The sequence below is a fragment of the Gymnoscopelus microlampas genome, assembly GCF_963454915.1.
Source record: "Gymnoscopelus microlampas genome assembly, contig: SCAFFOLD_52, whole genome shotgun sequence".
In the NCBI taxonomy this organism is placed as follows: Eukaryota; Metazoa; Chordata; class Actinopteri; order Myctophiformes; family Myctophidae; genus Gymnoscopelus; species Gymnoscopelus microlampas.
This window is the reverse complement of record NW_028155753.1, coordinates 225,568-240,984: the sequence shown is the minus strand read 5'-3', so window position 1 is coordinate 240,984 and position 15,417 is coordinate 225,568. Positions and strand designations below refer to the sequence as shown.

Here is a 15,417-nt window from a genome sequence, read left to right as displayed (position 1 = left end):
AGTTCACGTCGCATACAAATGGTAAGCTAAACGCCGTTAAATGGCTGTATAGTGTAATTGTTACACTACACATACACTGTAATGTTAAACTGTAAAACAAAACAAAGCAGCGTGTTTCTAAATACGGTTACAGTAGTTCAAAGACGAAGTGTTGTAACATTTATGTTTTATTTAGGTCAAACATTATATTATAAACAATAAGCTAACACACACAAACAGACCAAATGTTAAACACAGATCTTACTGTAACTGTATTGTTGTAATGCAACTATGCACGTTACTATTGCTGCTACCTAGACTCAATGTAGGATTTATTTTTCTTTCAACCAGGGGACTGGGAGCAAACGGGAAGCCAGCCTTCAGAGAAGCCTTTTCCAGGCTGAATGAACTAAGATCCATAGTCAAAGAAGGTGAGTTTTGAAACACAGTAATGCTACATGATTAAATACATGATTAATTAATATCAATCCAGAAAAGGGGCATTGATTGTGTTTGGAAGGGGGGCTGCATTGTGCTGCTACCTGGGGGGGGCTTTTGTGTGTGCATTGGGCTGGCAACCTGGTTAGTTTAATCCCCCTATTTTTAATGTTAGGGGGAGGGGTGTGTTGTGCTGGCAACTTGGGGAGGCTAACCCCCCTGTTTAGCCAGGTTAGGGGGAGGGGTGTTTACACTACAGGAGCAGATCATAGAAGTTGGTGCTGTCCAAGTGTAGTTATTTGTCATGTAAAGACAATACAGTATGATATGTGGAAATGTCAGTCTTTACCTGAAGCTACCCGATAACATTACATCCGGCGCGCCATGGAGAAGGCACGCGCTGGTACGAGCTCCGTAACATCGCAACGTCTTTCCCTCTTTTTAGTATTTTTTAGCCTTTTCTTTTTCTCCTACACCGTCGGGTGCCTAAGGAGTTATGATAGACAAGCACTTATGGACATCAGAAAAGCGATTGCACATAGAATTTCGGAGTTTTTTACCGAAAAACCTCCACCCGGCTGGGTGGGGGGAGGGGATCCCTTTGTCCCTGGAACAACAACAACGCAGAAGCGCCGCAAACGCAAACGGCGACCCGGCCGTCGCGGAAGGAGAGCAGGCGTCCTCGTTAAAACAACAAAACGTGGATATAAACCTGCACTGCCTTCAATCCTGCTAGCGAACGTTAGATCTCTGTGTGAATCTAGAACAGTGACCACGATGGACGACTTACTGGCGCGCGTTAAGTATAACACCGAGACGAGGAATACGTGCTGTGTTGTGCTAACGGAGACATGGCTAACGGAGCTAGCATCTGATTCTTCCATCACTCCTCCTGGCTTCACCGCGTATAGGAAAGACAGAGACGCTGTACTGAGCGGTAAGCAACGTGGAGGGGGAGTTTGTGCCCTTATCAACAACAACTGGTGCAAAGATGTTAAAATCCTAGATAGCCACTGTTCACCAGACCTAGAACATTTAATCATAGCCTGTCGTCCCTTCTACCTACCACGTGACTTCAGCATTGTGATTGTAGCCGTTGTTTACATTCATCCTGGAGCTAACAAGGACACAGCCATGAGGGAATTACACCAGGCTATCAGTGCACAAGAAAATCGTCACCCGGACTGCGCAGCCATCTGCCTAGGCGACTTTAACAGGACAGACCTAAAAAAGGTATTTCCCAAATTCCACCAGCACGTCACCTGCAGTACCCGTGGTGACAATATTCTTGACCACTGCTACACGCCATTCAAGGATGGATACAAAGCCCTCCGCCGCCCACCGCTAGGAAGCTCTGACCACCACGCCATCCAGCTGCTACCTGCCTACAAACAGAGGCTAAAAAGGGAGCCGGTCGCTGAGAAGGAAATCCGAATCTGGTCCGAGGACACAGACGCTATGCTACAATCCTGTTTCTACCAGACTGACTGGGGGATGTTTAAGAACGCCGCTGGGAATAACATCAACAAACTCTCAGACTCAGTCACTGGCTTCATCAGTAAGTGCATAGACGACATAGTCCCAAAAAAGACAGTTCGGATCTATCCCAATCAGAAACCATGGATGAACAGCGAAGTACGTGTACACATGCACGCACGGGATGCTGGTTTCAAATCTGGCAATGTGGAAACGCGTAACACGACGCGCGCGGCCCTAAACAGCGCCATCAGGAAAGCGAAAAAAGCCTACACTGAAAAGATGCAAGACCAACTCAGCAATGGCAACATCAGGAGCACGTGGCAGGCGGTACACACCTTGACAGACTGCAAAACAAGAACCAGAAGCGAGGTGAACCCGCCTGCCTCCCTCCCCAACGAACTGAACACTTTCTATGGCCGGTTTGAGATCAGCTCCAACCGCGGCAGCCAAGCGGGGGCATCAGCAACACCAGCAGAGGAGAACCCTCTAATCATCTCGGAGAGAGAAGTGCGTACAGCCTTTGCACGGGTCAACATCCACAAGGCAGCCGGACCTGATGGAATCCCAGGCCGGGTCCTTAAGGCATGTGCAGACCAGCTGGCGGGTGTCTTCACTGACATCTTTAACCTCTCCCTCTCCCAGGCTGTGGTCCCTGCAGGGTTCAAAATGTCAACCATTGTGCCCATTCCCAAAAAGGCCAGGGTGACATGCCTGAATGACTGGAGACCTGTCGCTCTCACCCCGATCGTCAGCAAGTGCTTCGAGAAACTGGTGAGGGAATACATCAGCTCCACGCTACCTGCCTCGCTGGATCCGTGGCAGTATGCATACCGCAAAAACAGATCCACCGACGACGCTATTGCCATGGTTCTCCACACCGTCCTCTCGCACATGGACAACAAGCTGCTGAAGGACAAATATGTACGTATGCTGTTCGTGGACTACAGCTCAGCATTCAACACCATTGTCCCAGCAATACTTGACAAAAAGATCAGAGACCTAGGGCTACACCCAAGCATGTGCGACTGGATACAGGACTTCCTGTCCAACCGACATCAGGTGGTGAGAATGGGCAGCATCACATCTGACCCCCTGACCCTCAACACCGGAGCACCCCAGGGATGCGTGCTGAGCCCTCTCCTCTACTCCCTGTACACGCATGACTGCATAGCCACACATGTCTCCAACACCATCATAAAGTACGCGGACGACACGACAGTGATAGGCCGAATCGTAAACAACGACGAGTCTGACTACAGAGATGAGATCAACTCACTGGCGCTCTGGTGCCGGGAGAACAACCTCGCTCTCAACGTCGACAAGACCAAAGAACTGATCGTGGACTTCAGGAGACCGCGGAGAGACCATGCGCCCATCCTCATCGACGGTGCTGCAGTGGAAAGGGTCAGCGAGTTCAAGTTCCTCGGAGTACACATCGAGGAGGACCTTAAATGGGAGACGCACACCACACACGTGAAGGAAAAGGCTCAGCAGAGACTGTACTGGCTCCGCCGCCTGAATAAGCTTGGAGTAGGACAGCGCATCCTCAAGCTGTACTACAACAGTTCGGTTGAAGGCGTCCTAACAGGCTGCATCACGGCCTAGTACGGGAACTGCACTGCCCGAGAGAAGATCAACCTACAGCGAGTAGTGCGATCGGCAGAGCGAATAATGGGAAGCGACCTCCCAGCGCTTCAGGATCTGTACAAGAAGCGGTGCGTGGTCAAAGCCAAGCGCATCATCAAGGACAAGTACCACCCAAGTCACAGACTGTTCAGAACCCTACAACGACCGCGACCGGGCAAGGGGACCTATCGCAGTATCAAGAGTTCCACCACCAGGTTCTGGAATAGTTTTAACCCGGCTGCTGTCAGAATGCTGAATGAAGCATGAGCCCTTTTCAGCAGCCTGACAACAGGCGGTACTGCCCAGCTGGTTGCAGACTTTTCTGGCTCTTCCTGAACACACCTGTGGATTATTATACCAGGAAATGACTTGGACTTATGAGGAATCATACCAGCGGGAAAAAAAACCCTTTAAGTGTACAGTTTGTGACAAAAGCTTTAGTCAAAATGCTAATCTTAAGAAACACAATGATACACACAGGAGAAAGGGCTTAAATGTACTCTTTGTGGCAAAAGCTTTAGTCAAAATGCTAAAGATTACTTTTTGTTGCTCTCCTTCATGGAGCTACTTGCGGATTATACCAGGGTCAGTCCACCCTTAGGTGAACACGCACTGACCCTCTGCACCTTAATCCCCATGTATAACGCACAAACTTTTTTTTGATTTTTATTATTGCGCTCTTTTTCTCTCTAAGCACCTTAGCGTCTATAAGTATATCATGCACAGTATACATACATTGCTGCTATGCTCAGGCACCTTAGTTTGTCTCTTATCTCAGGTACTTTGTAAATATGTAGATAACTTGTTTTTGGCCTTCTATTGTTCTCTGTTGATCTCCTTCCCACTTAACCCCCTACCCCTCTTCTTTTTCTCTCTCCCCACTCTTCTTTCTACGGAATTTAACGTTGCGATGGGAGTGTTGTACAAAAACGAATTTCACCCACTTTTTTACCTTGTAAACCTGTGATGTGACAATAAACCTGATTCTGATTCTGATTCTGACATAACCTAATTATTTCCCCTTTATAACGCTATAGAAAGCCTACAGCAGTTATTCATTAATGCTTGTTTGCTGATACATGTGCACTTATTGTCTTTCAGGTTTACCTGTTTTGGCGTTGACAGCATCTGCTGATAACAAGAACAGAGGCCGTGTGACCAGGATGCTGAATATGGAGGAGGCAACTCTCGTGACTGTTAGCCCAAACAGGAGAAACATCAGGCTGGGACTGAGTCGGGTTCCTGCTGATAACTTGAACTGTATGGACTGGGTTGTAAAGGAGGTCAAAGATAAGGGTCTATCAATGTCTCCCATCATAATCTATTGCAGAACACTGAAGTTAGTTGGGAGAGTGTTCACCTATCTTAAAGCAGAATTGGGAGAAGATGCTTGGGTTAACAGAGACCAGGATCAGAAGGCTGAGAACCACCTTATAGGAATCTTCCACAGCAACACACTGTCAAAGTACAAAGACAGAGTTTTGGCCTCCTTTAGTGGAGAGGGAGAGGGGAGCTGCCGAGTGGTTGTTGCAACAACAGCTCTTGGGATGGGCTTGAATTTCCCTAATGTTTCTCATGTTGTAATGTATGGTTTGCCAGAGGATGTTGAAGACATTGTTCAAAAAATTGGAAGGGCTGCCAGAAATGGGTTACAGTCACATGCAATTTTGTATGCTATAAAAAAAACTGAAAGAGCTAGTCCAGAAGTGAAAGAACTGATACACACTGGCACTAAGAGCTGCTTTAGAAAAGCATTGTACAGCCATTTTGAAAACCAGCCAACAAGTGTAGAGCCAGGGCATGTCTGCTGCAGCTATTGCCACTCTGTATGTTCATGTGCAGGTGAAGATTGTGACGAGCCTAGCCCCAAACATGAGGTAATAGATGATGGTACATGATGGTAACAAGATGCTGGCATGCAAGGGAAATGTAGAGTGGTAACACAAGAGGACAAATCTCTTATCCGGGAAATGTTAGAGGAGTATATGAGTTGTTTAGAAAAAGACACAGCACATGTCTACACTAGCAAGTCAGCATGTACTGGTTTCAGTGCTGAGCTCATAGATGCAGTAGTAGTACGCTGCACACACATATTTGACTTGTCTTACATTCTTAGAAACCTTCCCGTACTCAGAAAAAAACATGCAAGAGAAATTCTGCTAATCATCAATGAAGTCTTTGGTGACATTGAGGATGTAGAGCCTTCTTCTCAAGAGGATAGCTTCACTGAGCCAGACATCGATTATACAGGGTATTTTGATGAAGATGATGAGGACTTTGAGATGGGAACACAGCACAGCAGCTCAGAATCGTCTGACGAATAAGCAGTTGGCCATTAAAGGCTCATAAGACTGAGATTGGTTGTCAATTAAAGCTGTGGAATATTTAGTTGACTGAATGCTCATGATTAAAATGGTTTTGTATGTAATTTGAACATAAGCAAGTGATTAAAAGTTTGTCGCTGCAAAAAATCTGGTGTTGTTTCTTTTCCAGGTATGCAAATATCACTTTTAGATTGATAACCTTTTATCACAAAATAAGTACATCATTGTTTTACATCTGTACTGTATGTCACCCTTTTCACTATGCATGATGACTCTTAATCCCTACTTTTCCCCCCAAGTTAAAATTGATTGTTTCAAATCATTAGACTAGAGGCATTGATCAGTTTGCCATTTTACACATGGGATCCAACTTTGATACTGTACAAACATGTTATGATGTTTTATATGCCTCACTTGTTCAAGTAAACATGAACAAGTGAGGCAAATTAAAATATTTATTTATACAAAAAACAACTAAATGCTATAGTTGCGCATACTCAGGTAGGGGAAAATCACAACAATATATATATAACAGGATTATAAAAACAATATAACATGCGTAGCCTATATTCAATAGCAGCAGTTATTGCCCAGACTTTTATAGCACAGTCAGATATACGTTATCTAAAGTGTATCGTGGACATGTTGAAAGACTGTAAGGCTATATTATTGACTGACTCAGACTCAAGAGTAAAACGCTTTAACGCTGAGAGGAGAGTTTGGTGACCACAGGCAAGAATGAGTTGGTTTTGAAAGCGGGAGGGAGAGAAAATGAATTCTCCGTTCGTGGTGGTGTCTGTGTCCCACACTTTTGTAGTCTTAAGTAAGTCTTTGAGTCTGTGAACCTTAAGCTGTCATTGTTCAAATAGGGACACCCTTCCACTCCATCAACTTTGACCTCATCCAACCCCACACCTCGCTGTGCTTCAGTTTTGAAAGCAGGTTTCTGTTGAACTTGGGGAAGGCTGTGAACTGTCTGCCTGGTTGGTTTTTGAACAGCTCAGCCTCTCTGAGAACCTCAACAAGTGCTATAATGTCTTCAGTCTGGTCACGGGCATGATGGATGCCGCTGGACTTTGATACGCCCAGCTCAGTGTCTGTGATGTCCATCATGTCCTTCAGAACCCCAATGGACTTGCTGATCCTGTCTGCTGCTTTCTGAGTCATGTTTGGGCCTGTGCGCTTCAGGAACGATTTCAAGAAATTGTTAAGGTGTTCCAGATGCAAATCAAGAGAAATATTCTTGCCCGTCCCTCCGCTCCCATTCCAGAACCTGTTCCAGGTCAGACTGTGTGCTAGGCGAGGGGAGAGAGTGGCGTTGACCTGCACGGTCATCAGGAGTGTACTGTAGGAGTATTGGGTATGGCCATAGGCCTTGTAGAATAGCAATGCTACAGAGTACATCCTCAGTAACCTCTCTCCATCTCCCTCCTTCGCTGCATCCTGCATGTTGGACAGCATGAAGCCAAAGCTGAGTCTTGCTTCTGTGTGCTGTTGTTTGTGGTCCACGGAACTAGGCATGACTGGATCTGGCACACCCATTGCAGGTACAGTTAAGCCGTGAATTTTATGCTCGTGGTTCTCCCTGGCCTTGCTGTACTTGTAGGTTTTGGGACAACTTGGCATGCGGCATTGGAGCTCCTTCCCCGGTAGAGGACGATCACTGGCACATTGTCTGATACCGGTCACAGTGTCTGAGATGTCATTAAACATGATAAACCGGTCCACAATTTGGGTCACGGCTTTATGCAACCAGCTCCTTTTCACATCTGGTGACCCAGACCTGATGTCCTTGGGGATGAAGTCCTCTGGCACATCTGTTGAGACATATTTAAAAGAACAAGAATTACTATAACGTAGTTATGGAAGCAATAGAAAAGACAAAAGAGCCATGACATTTAAACTACAATTCAAAAAAGAAATTGAGATGCCCAGGAAAGCATCAGCCAAGTGCTGGTGAAATGAGAAAGTTAACGATAGATTCCAAACACAAAAATGATAAAAATCTACTACAGAGTGTCTGGAAAATATGAGTTTTATCTGACATGTGATCACATAAAAAAAGAATAGATATCCTAGTCAAACATTTTCACATTCATAATTGAAATGTTTTGAAAGAATATATAATAATGTGGACAACTACTATGTGACCATAATTTAATTTAGTGACAATCAATTGTGTACCTGTGACATTGTTCAGTCCAAAGTGCTCCATTGTGGCAGCCAGGAACAGAGCAGCAGTGTCCTTTTGCACCATCTCTTTGTATGCGTTGAACGCAGCATGTGGACCTTTTTTTGCATTGCTGCAACTGCAAAAATATGAGGAAGGAGGCAAAGAATAATAATTACTGAGGATGATGATGACATGTAGGAGACCACCAGACAAAAAAGTGGTGGCAGGAGTTACTTAACAGGACACACATATATTAGTAAAGTATTACATAATAATAACAAACAATGACAATATTAACAGAATTAACAATAACAACAATTAGTTAATTACTTGTATAGCGCTTTTAAAGAATTCAAAGCCGCTATACAGTACACTATTAGGAGACAATGTTAGTCAAACAGTCAACAAAACATGAGACAGACAGACAGACAGCAGTGGATGGGAGAGGAGTTAGACTTGGGGGTATAGAAAAGGCAAGTTTAGGTGGATCTGGGGGACTGGGAGGGTAAGATGGGTTAAAGGTTGTCAGTGAAGTAGGTGAGGGGCTTTATAGTAGATTGAAAGGTTGAAATCACATGAACACAAACACACATAAACATATACAGACAATACAAACACAAACCCGGGTCATCGCTCATCAAGTCAGAAATCATCAGTCGTCAGTAGTCAGCCCCCCCCCCCCTCCCCCCAGCAGTACCAAGCCTGAATTCATGTTGGCTGGACTGGATTTCCCCTGGCGGTAGAACAGAGCACAGTAAGTCCTAATGATGAAGTACCAAGCCGGAATTCATGGTGGCTGCAGTTCATCAGTGACAAGAACATTGCTGCAAAAGATTTGGAAAATAGTTAACAAGGCTCTTAGAATCAGATTATGTATATATAAAAACAGAACAGAAGACTTTGAACATTTCTTTTTTACCTCAACCTGTTCATATTTGAAAACAGTGTCCCATGATCTCTGGCTGAATCCTCCTTATAAAAGACCAGATGATAGATCTAAAATACAAATCATTTCAGGAGGGGCGAGATCCAAATGTGGCAGTGGCGTGCGCCGCCGCGTCCGCCACGACCGCCACGACCGCCACGGCGGGTGGCGGCCGTCGTGGCGGCCGCCACAACCGGCGTGGCAACCGCCGCGTCCGCCAGATCCTCCGCCATAACCGCCGCCTCCGCCAGATCTTCCGCCATAACCGCCGCCTCCGCCGCCGGCGCCGTGTCCGTCAGATTTTCAGCCATAACCGCCGCGTCCGCCAGATCTTCCAAAATGTGGCGTTGGCGGGCGCCGCGGCGGTTGTGGCGCTCGCCGCGAGCGCCGCGGCGGTTGTGGCGCTCGCCGCGAGCGCCGCGGCGGTTGTGGCGAACGCCACGACCGCCGTGAAAACCGCCCCAAGCGCCGCGAGCGCCACGTAGGGTCCGCCATCCGATCCATCGACCATATCTGCGCTCTTCTGGCGCAGCCCCCCCCCCCACATGTCCCCCCCACCTGCGTGCCCCCCCCCCCCCCCCCCCCGGGACCCCCCCCCGGGACCCCCCCCCGGGACGCCCCCCCGCCCAACGGGTGGATAGTAATAATTGTATATTTTGCGCATTTGATCCAGAGCAGTTGAGATTTGATTCGGCCATATCTTTCTGAATGTAACTTGTATTTTTATAATTGTATTTTTCATATGATCTGTAAAGTTTATATTTTCATTTGCTACCAGGCATGAATTCATTATAATTTATTATATATATTTTTCCTTATTTTCTTTCTTTATTTACACGTGCGTAATGAACGAAGCATTTGAGATTTCATCCGCCCAGATCTTTCTGAATTTTACTTGAATTATTATAATTTTAATGTTTATATGATCCGTAAATTTTATATTTTCATGTGGTATCAGGCATGAATTTATTTTAATTTATTTTATTATTTTATTTCATTTATTTACATACGCGCAATTACACACGCATCTAACTATTGGACTCAGCTCTGGGGACACGGTGCGGCTGCAGAGTTCACCTTGAAATTTGTCATTACAATTTTACTGTAGCCTAATCCACAAAAGTGTGACTGACTGTTAATTCCTTGAGTCAATACATTGTGTTTTTATCACCGGTGCCAGTATTATTATTATTATTATTGTTAATAGACCTTGCAACATAGAGCAACTTAAGTGCTTGCAGAACTTAAGCACACTTATTCTCCAGACAGACGACAGAAACAGTCTGTCTGTCTGTCTGTCTGTCTGTCGGTATATATACGTGCATAAATTAAGCTTGGGTCATTGGTCAATGAACCTGGTGTGTCGGTCAGAAAATAACTGATCTATAAACTCACAACTCATCGCATCCTCATTCATTTCACTGGTCAAATGCAACAGACAGACAGCCAGCCAGACAGACAGACAGACAGACAGACAGACTGTTTCTGTCTGTCTGCCTGGAGAATAAGTGTGCTTATATTATTAAGTTCTGCAAGCACTTAAGTTGCTCTATGTTGCAAGGTCTATTAACAATAATAATAATAATACTGGCACCGGTGATAAAAAACACAATGTATTGACTCAAGGAATTAACAGTCAGTCACACTTTTGTGGATTAGGCTACAGTAAAATTGTAATGACAAATTTCAAGGTGAACTCTGCAGCCGCACCGTGTCCCCAGAGCTGAGTCCAATAGTTAGATGCGTGTGTAATTGCACGCATGTAAATAAATGAAATAAAATAATAAAATAAATTAAAATAAATTCATGCCTGATACCACATGAAAATATAAAATTTACGGATCATATAAACATTAAAATTATAATAATTCAAGTAAAATTCAGAAAGATCTGGGCGGATGAAATCTCAAATGCTTCGTTTATTACGCACGTGTAAATAAAGAAAGAAAATAAGGAAAAATATATATAATAAATTATAATGAATTCATGCCTGGTAGCAAATGAAAATATAAACTTTACAGATCATATGAAAAATACAATTATAAAAATACAAGTTACATTCAGAAAGATATGGCCGAATCAAATCTCAACTGCTCAACGCAGGTGGGGGGGGGGGGACATGTGGGGGGGGGGCTGCGCCAGAAGAGCGCAGATATGGTCGATGGATCGGATGGCGGACCCTACGTGGCGCTCGCGGCGCTTGGGGCGGTTTTCACGGCGGTCGTGGCGTTCGCCACAACCGCCGCGGCGCTCGTGGCGGTTGGCGAGCGCCACAACCACCGCGGCGCTCGCGGCGAGCGCCACAACCGCCGCGGCGCTCGCGGCGTCCGCCACAACCGCCGCGGCGCTCGCGGCGAACGCCACAACCGCCGCGGCGCTCGCGGCGAGCGCCACAACCGCCGCGGCGCCCGCCAACGCCACATTTGGATCTCGCTGTCTCTCAATCATTTTGTAGTACAGTAAGCAAACAATTTCATTTAGGAGGAAATATTATTTTCATGATAATTAGCATGATAGCATAGATAAGTCAAGTTAGTCCAAACTTAGTTTTCAGGGGAAGTGGTACAGTAATTGGCTGCTAGTCCATACTGTTGTGAATAAACAGTTTGAGGTCAAACATTGAGTGAGTTCACCCACCTCAAACAGGTTCACGATTGCATGCCAATCCTCAAACTTGAAGACAAGGCCTTCCAGTCTGTCTTCCTTGCTCTCTCCTTCTGCAAAGGACAACTGGATGTTCCGACTGTTCCCCTCTGTCAGTCTGTCTCCACCTACAAAAACACTTTCCAGTCCATGTCGGTCCTTTGGCACATACCTACATGACACATCAAATAGACTTACTAGCTTTATCAAAACCCTTCCCTTCAGATGCATATGCAAGTACAAAATATATTTTCCTTAGTTCAAAACTAAATAAGGCCCGTGGGGCACATGCGGCATGTAATAAAGCCCCTGCACTCAACGATATTGGTGTCTATGACATGCAAAGTTGGGCAACTGTGCCATGTCAATCCGGTAATTCCATGATGTGATTGAGATGACTAGTGTTAGAAAATCACTAATTTGGCAAGTTCAAGTGTCACTTTTTGATACAGTGGCCGCTGAAATGCACAAACACTTTTTTTTTGGCATGCCGTGGAATTGACAAAATGCACAAATACAAACATTGTGTTTCATACATTCCAAGACAAGCCATACTTACTCATTCTGGAGGTGCTGTAAAACGTCAACCAAGTCCCCAGTTTTGTTCTCATCTTTGAACAGAAGTCCAAGAGGATGCTATGAAGGAAGAATATATTGATTATAATAGCACAATGTTTTTAGTTTAAATCCTATGCCAGTACACAAGTTGTTACTTGCTCAACTTAAAAAGTTAACTCAATGGTACAACTGACAGTTGTAGTGTACGTCATTTAATACTTACGTGGGTGGAGGCCTCTGACATTGTGGCTGTGTATTTGTGAGGGATGTGACTAGCCACTACAGAAGATAATGGCTTGAAAGCCTCCAGGTACTTGGTCAGAATGCGGCTCCCTAGGACAACAAACTCTCGTCGCATATGGGCTTGGATCTCAGGACCAGGAAGGGAGTTCCCAATGTCATAGTCCATAATTGGCTGAGTTGGCTTGTCCCTGCTGAGATGGGTTATGGACACTCTGTCTTCTACAGCCATGTGGTGGACCCAGTGGATGGATTTGTTTGCTTGGCTGGTAGACTGCTGGTGTGGGCGGATGAAGAAATCCAGATTGTCAAATATGATGGAATATGTGGGTGGTGGTGTTGGTTGTGATGGTCCTAGCGGCAAGACACTGCCGGCCAGATTTGTGCCATCGCCAGTCCCCTGATCAGTCTGTGAAGTGCCGCTAGGGAGAACAGCACCTCCCTGTGCATCGATGGTGTTCTCCATGGTGCTTTGGGTGGTTTCATCTGTATCTCACACACACACACACACACACACACACACACACACACACACACACACACACACACACACACACACACACACACACACACTGTTAACACATAAAAGGTTGAAACACTAATGCAGCGACAAAATAAACAACGATCAACAAAAATAATGGCCCTTCTAACCTGGGAAGACAGACAGATCAAAGCTGAGGATAGCTTCATCCAGGTCCCTTGCACTCGCTGTGTCACTCAGTGGGCTTGTTTCGGGAGTTACTTGCGCCTGTGAAGCAGCGCAAGTACTGTATTCAGGGTCGTCATGTCGAAAGGAGTACACAACATATACACAACGTATATTAGTTATATAGTAGTATATTAGTTATATAGTAGTAGTAAGTATATTAGTTATATAGTAGTATATTAGTTATATAGTAGTGTATTAGTTATATAGTAGTGTATTAGTTATATAGTAGTGTATTAGTTATATACTAGTATATTAGTTATATAGTAGTATATTAGTTATATAGTAGTATATTAGTTATATATTAGTATATTAGTTATATAGTAGTATAAGTATATTAGTTATATAGTAGTATATTAGTTATATAGTAGTGTATTAGTTATATAGTAGTCTATTAGTTATATAGTAGTATATTAGTTATATAGTAGTATATTAGTTATATAGTAGTATATTAGTTATATAGTAGTGTATTAGTTATATAGTAGTGTATTAGTTATATAGTAGTGTATTAGTTATATAGTAGTGTATTAGTTATATAGTAGTATATTAGTTATATAGTAGTATATTAGTTATATATTAGTATATTAGTTATATAGTAGTATATTAGTTATATAGTAGTATATTAGTTATATAGTAGTAGTAAGTATATTAGTTATATAGTAGTATATTAGTTATATGTATATATATATATACAAAGATATAATTATTATATATATATAGTCTCATCCGCCGTCGTCCTAGTATTTTATAGGCACTATGCACATATGTCACGTGAAGTCCAACCAATCAAATTAAGCTTCGGCACTGGCATGAACAAATAGGCATAGGATTGATGACATCACTATTATGTCATGAATACAAAGAAAGATGATATATATACATTGTAAAATATATTAATTCACATTGATGACCAACGTTTAATGCAGATAAGGTCAGATGCTCACAATGGACATCTGGGCACACAAGTTTCTAGACATCAGGGCACACCGGATAAGTGGGCATACGAACATGTGGGCACACGAGATGAATGGGCACATGGCCAAGAGTTCCCAAGAGTTCACAATACCACAGGCCAGGAGACCACCAGACTTGAAACTTCAGATGTCCTGCCATCGCCAAGACAATACATTTTCAGGGGATTCCCAGGCAATAAGAGGGACAAAGAAGGGCATTTAAAATGCTGAATTATTTTGATGATCACTGCTTTTATGATGCTAATTAATCTGAGTAACTGGTCAAGGACCTCTTCAAATCACCTTTCGCCTCATAATGAGTGTGTAGTGACAACAACTTCTTTTCAGGGGCAAAACAGTTCCTTTTTAAGGGCAGAACAGGGAGGAAAAAATGCCTTTTCAGGGCACTTTCAGGGAAACAACAGTTCAGTAACTACTACAGATGGTCACACTGGACATCTGGGCACACGAGTTTCTAGACATCAGAGCACACCGGATAAGTGGGCATACGAACATGTGGGCACATGAGATGAATCGACACATGGACATATGTCACACAAGATGAATGGGCACACGGCCAAGAGTTCACAAGAGTTCACAATACCACAGGGCAGGAGACCACCAGACTTGATGTAGTCCTCCGATGAGTAAAGGTATTTACTTGCGCCTGTGTGTCTATTTGTGTCAGACCACCGTCCACATCCCACAGTAGAATCATACCCAAGTAGGCTGCAGCACTCAACATGCCATGGTCCTTGGCATGTCCATGTCCTTGGCATGGCCATGTCAAATTCACATGTCCTGCCATCGCCAAGACAGTAAATTTTCAGGGGATTCCCAGGCAATAAGAGGGACAAAGAAGGGCATTTAAAATGCTGAATTATTTTGATGATCACTGCTTTTATGATGCTAATTAATCTGAGTAACTGGTCAAGGACCTCTTCAAATCACCTTTCGCCTCATAATGAGTGTGTAGTGACAACAACTTCTTTTCAGGGGCAAAACAGTGCCTTTTTAAGGGCAGAACAGGGAGGAAAAAATGCCTTTTCAGGACACTTTAAGGGAAAGAACAATTCAGTAACTACTACAGTTCAGTAACTACTACAGATGGTCACACTGGACATCTGGGCACACGAGTTTCTAGACATCAGGGCACACCGGATAAGTGGGCATACGAACATGTGCGCACACGAGATGAATCGGCACAAGGACATATGTCACACAAGATGACTGGGCACACGGCCAAGAGTTCACAAGAGTTCACAATACCACAGGCCAGGAGACCACCAGACTTGATGTAGTCCTCCGATGAGTAAAGGTATTTACTTGCGCCTGTGTGTCTATTTGTGTCAGACCACCGTCCACATCCCACA

At 44.2% G+C, this 15,417-nt stretch overlaps 2 protein-coding genes across 3 annotated transcripts in view; one reads left to right on the top strand and one right to left on the bottom strand.

Moving 5' to 3' along the window:
- The window catches only part of LOC311041289 (ras-related protein Rab-35-like), a 105,135-nt gene that overhangs the window by 63,980 nt on the left and 25,738 nt on the right, over nucleotides 1–15,417 (top strand). The window lies entirely within an intron of this gene.
- LOC311041293 (uncharacterized protein) lies at nucleotides 6,708–8,707 on the bottom strand (the record flags this gene model as incomplete). Its single annotated transcript, XM_084086201.1, has 3 exons — nucleotides 8,642–8,707; nucleotides 8,031–8,155; nucleotides 6,708–7,663 (listed from the first exon to the last, which is right to left on the bottom strand). Exons 2-3 carry the CDS (start codon nucleotides 8,101–8,103, stop codon nucleotides 6,708–6,710), a joined length of 1,029 nt encoding a protein of 342 aa, XP_083942327.1. The 5' UTR covers nucleotides 8,104–8,155; nucleotides 8,642–8,707.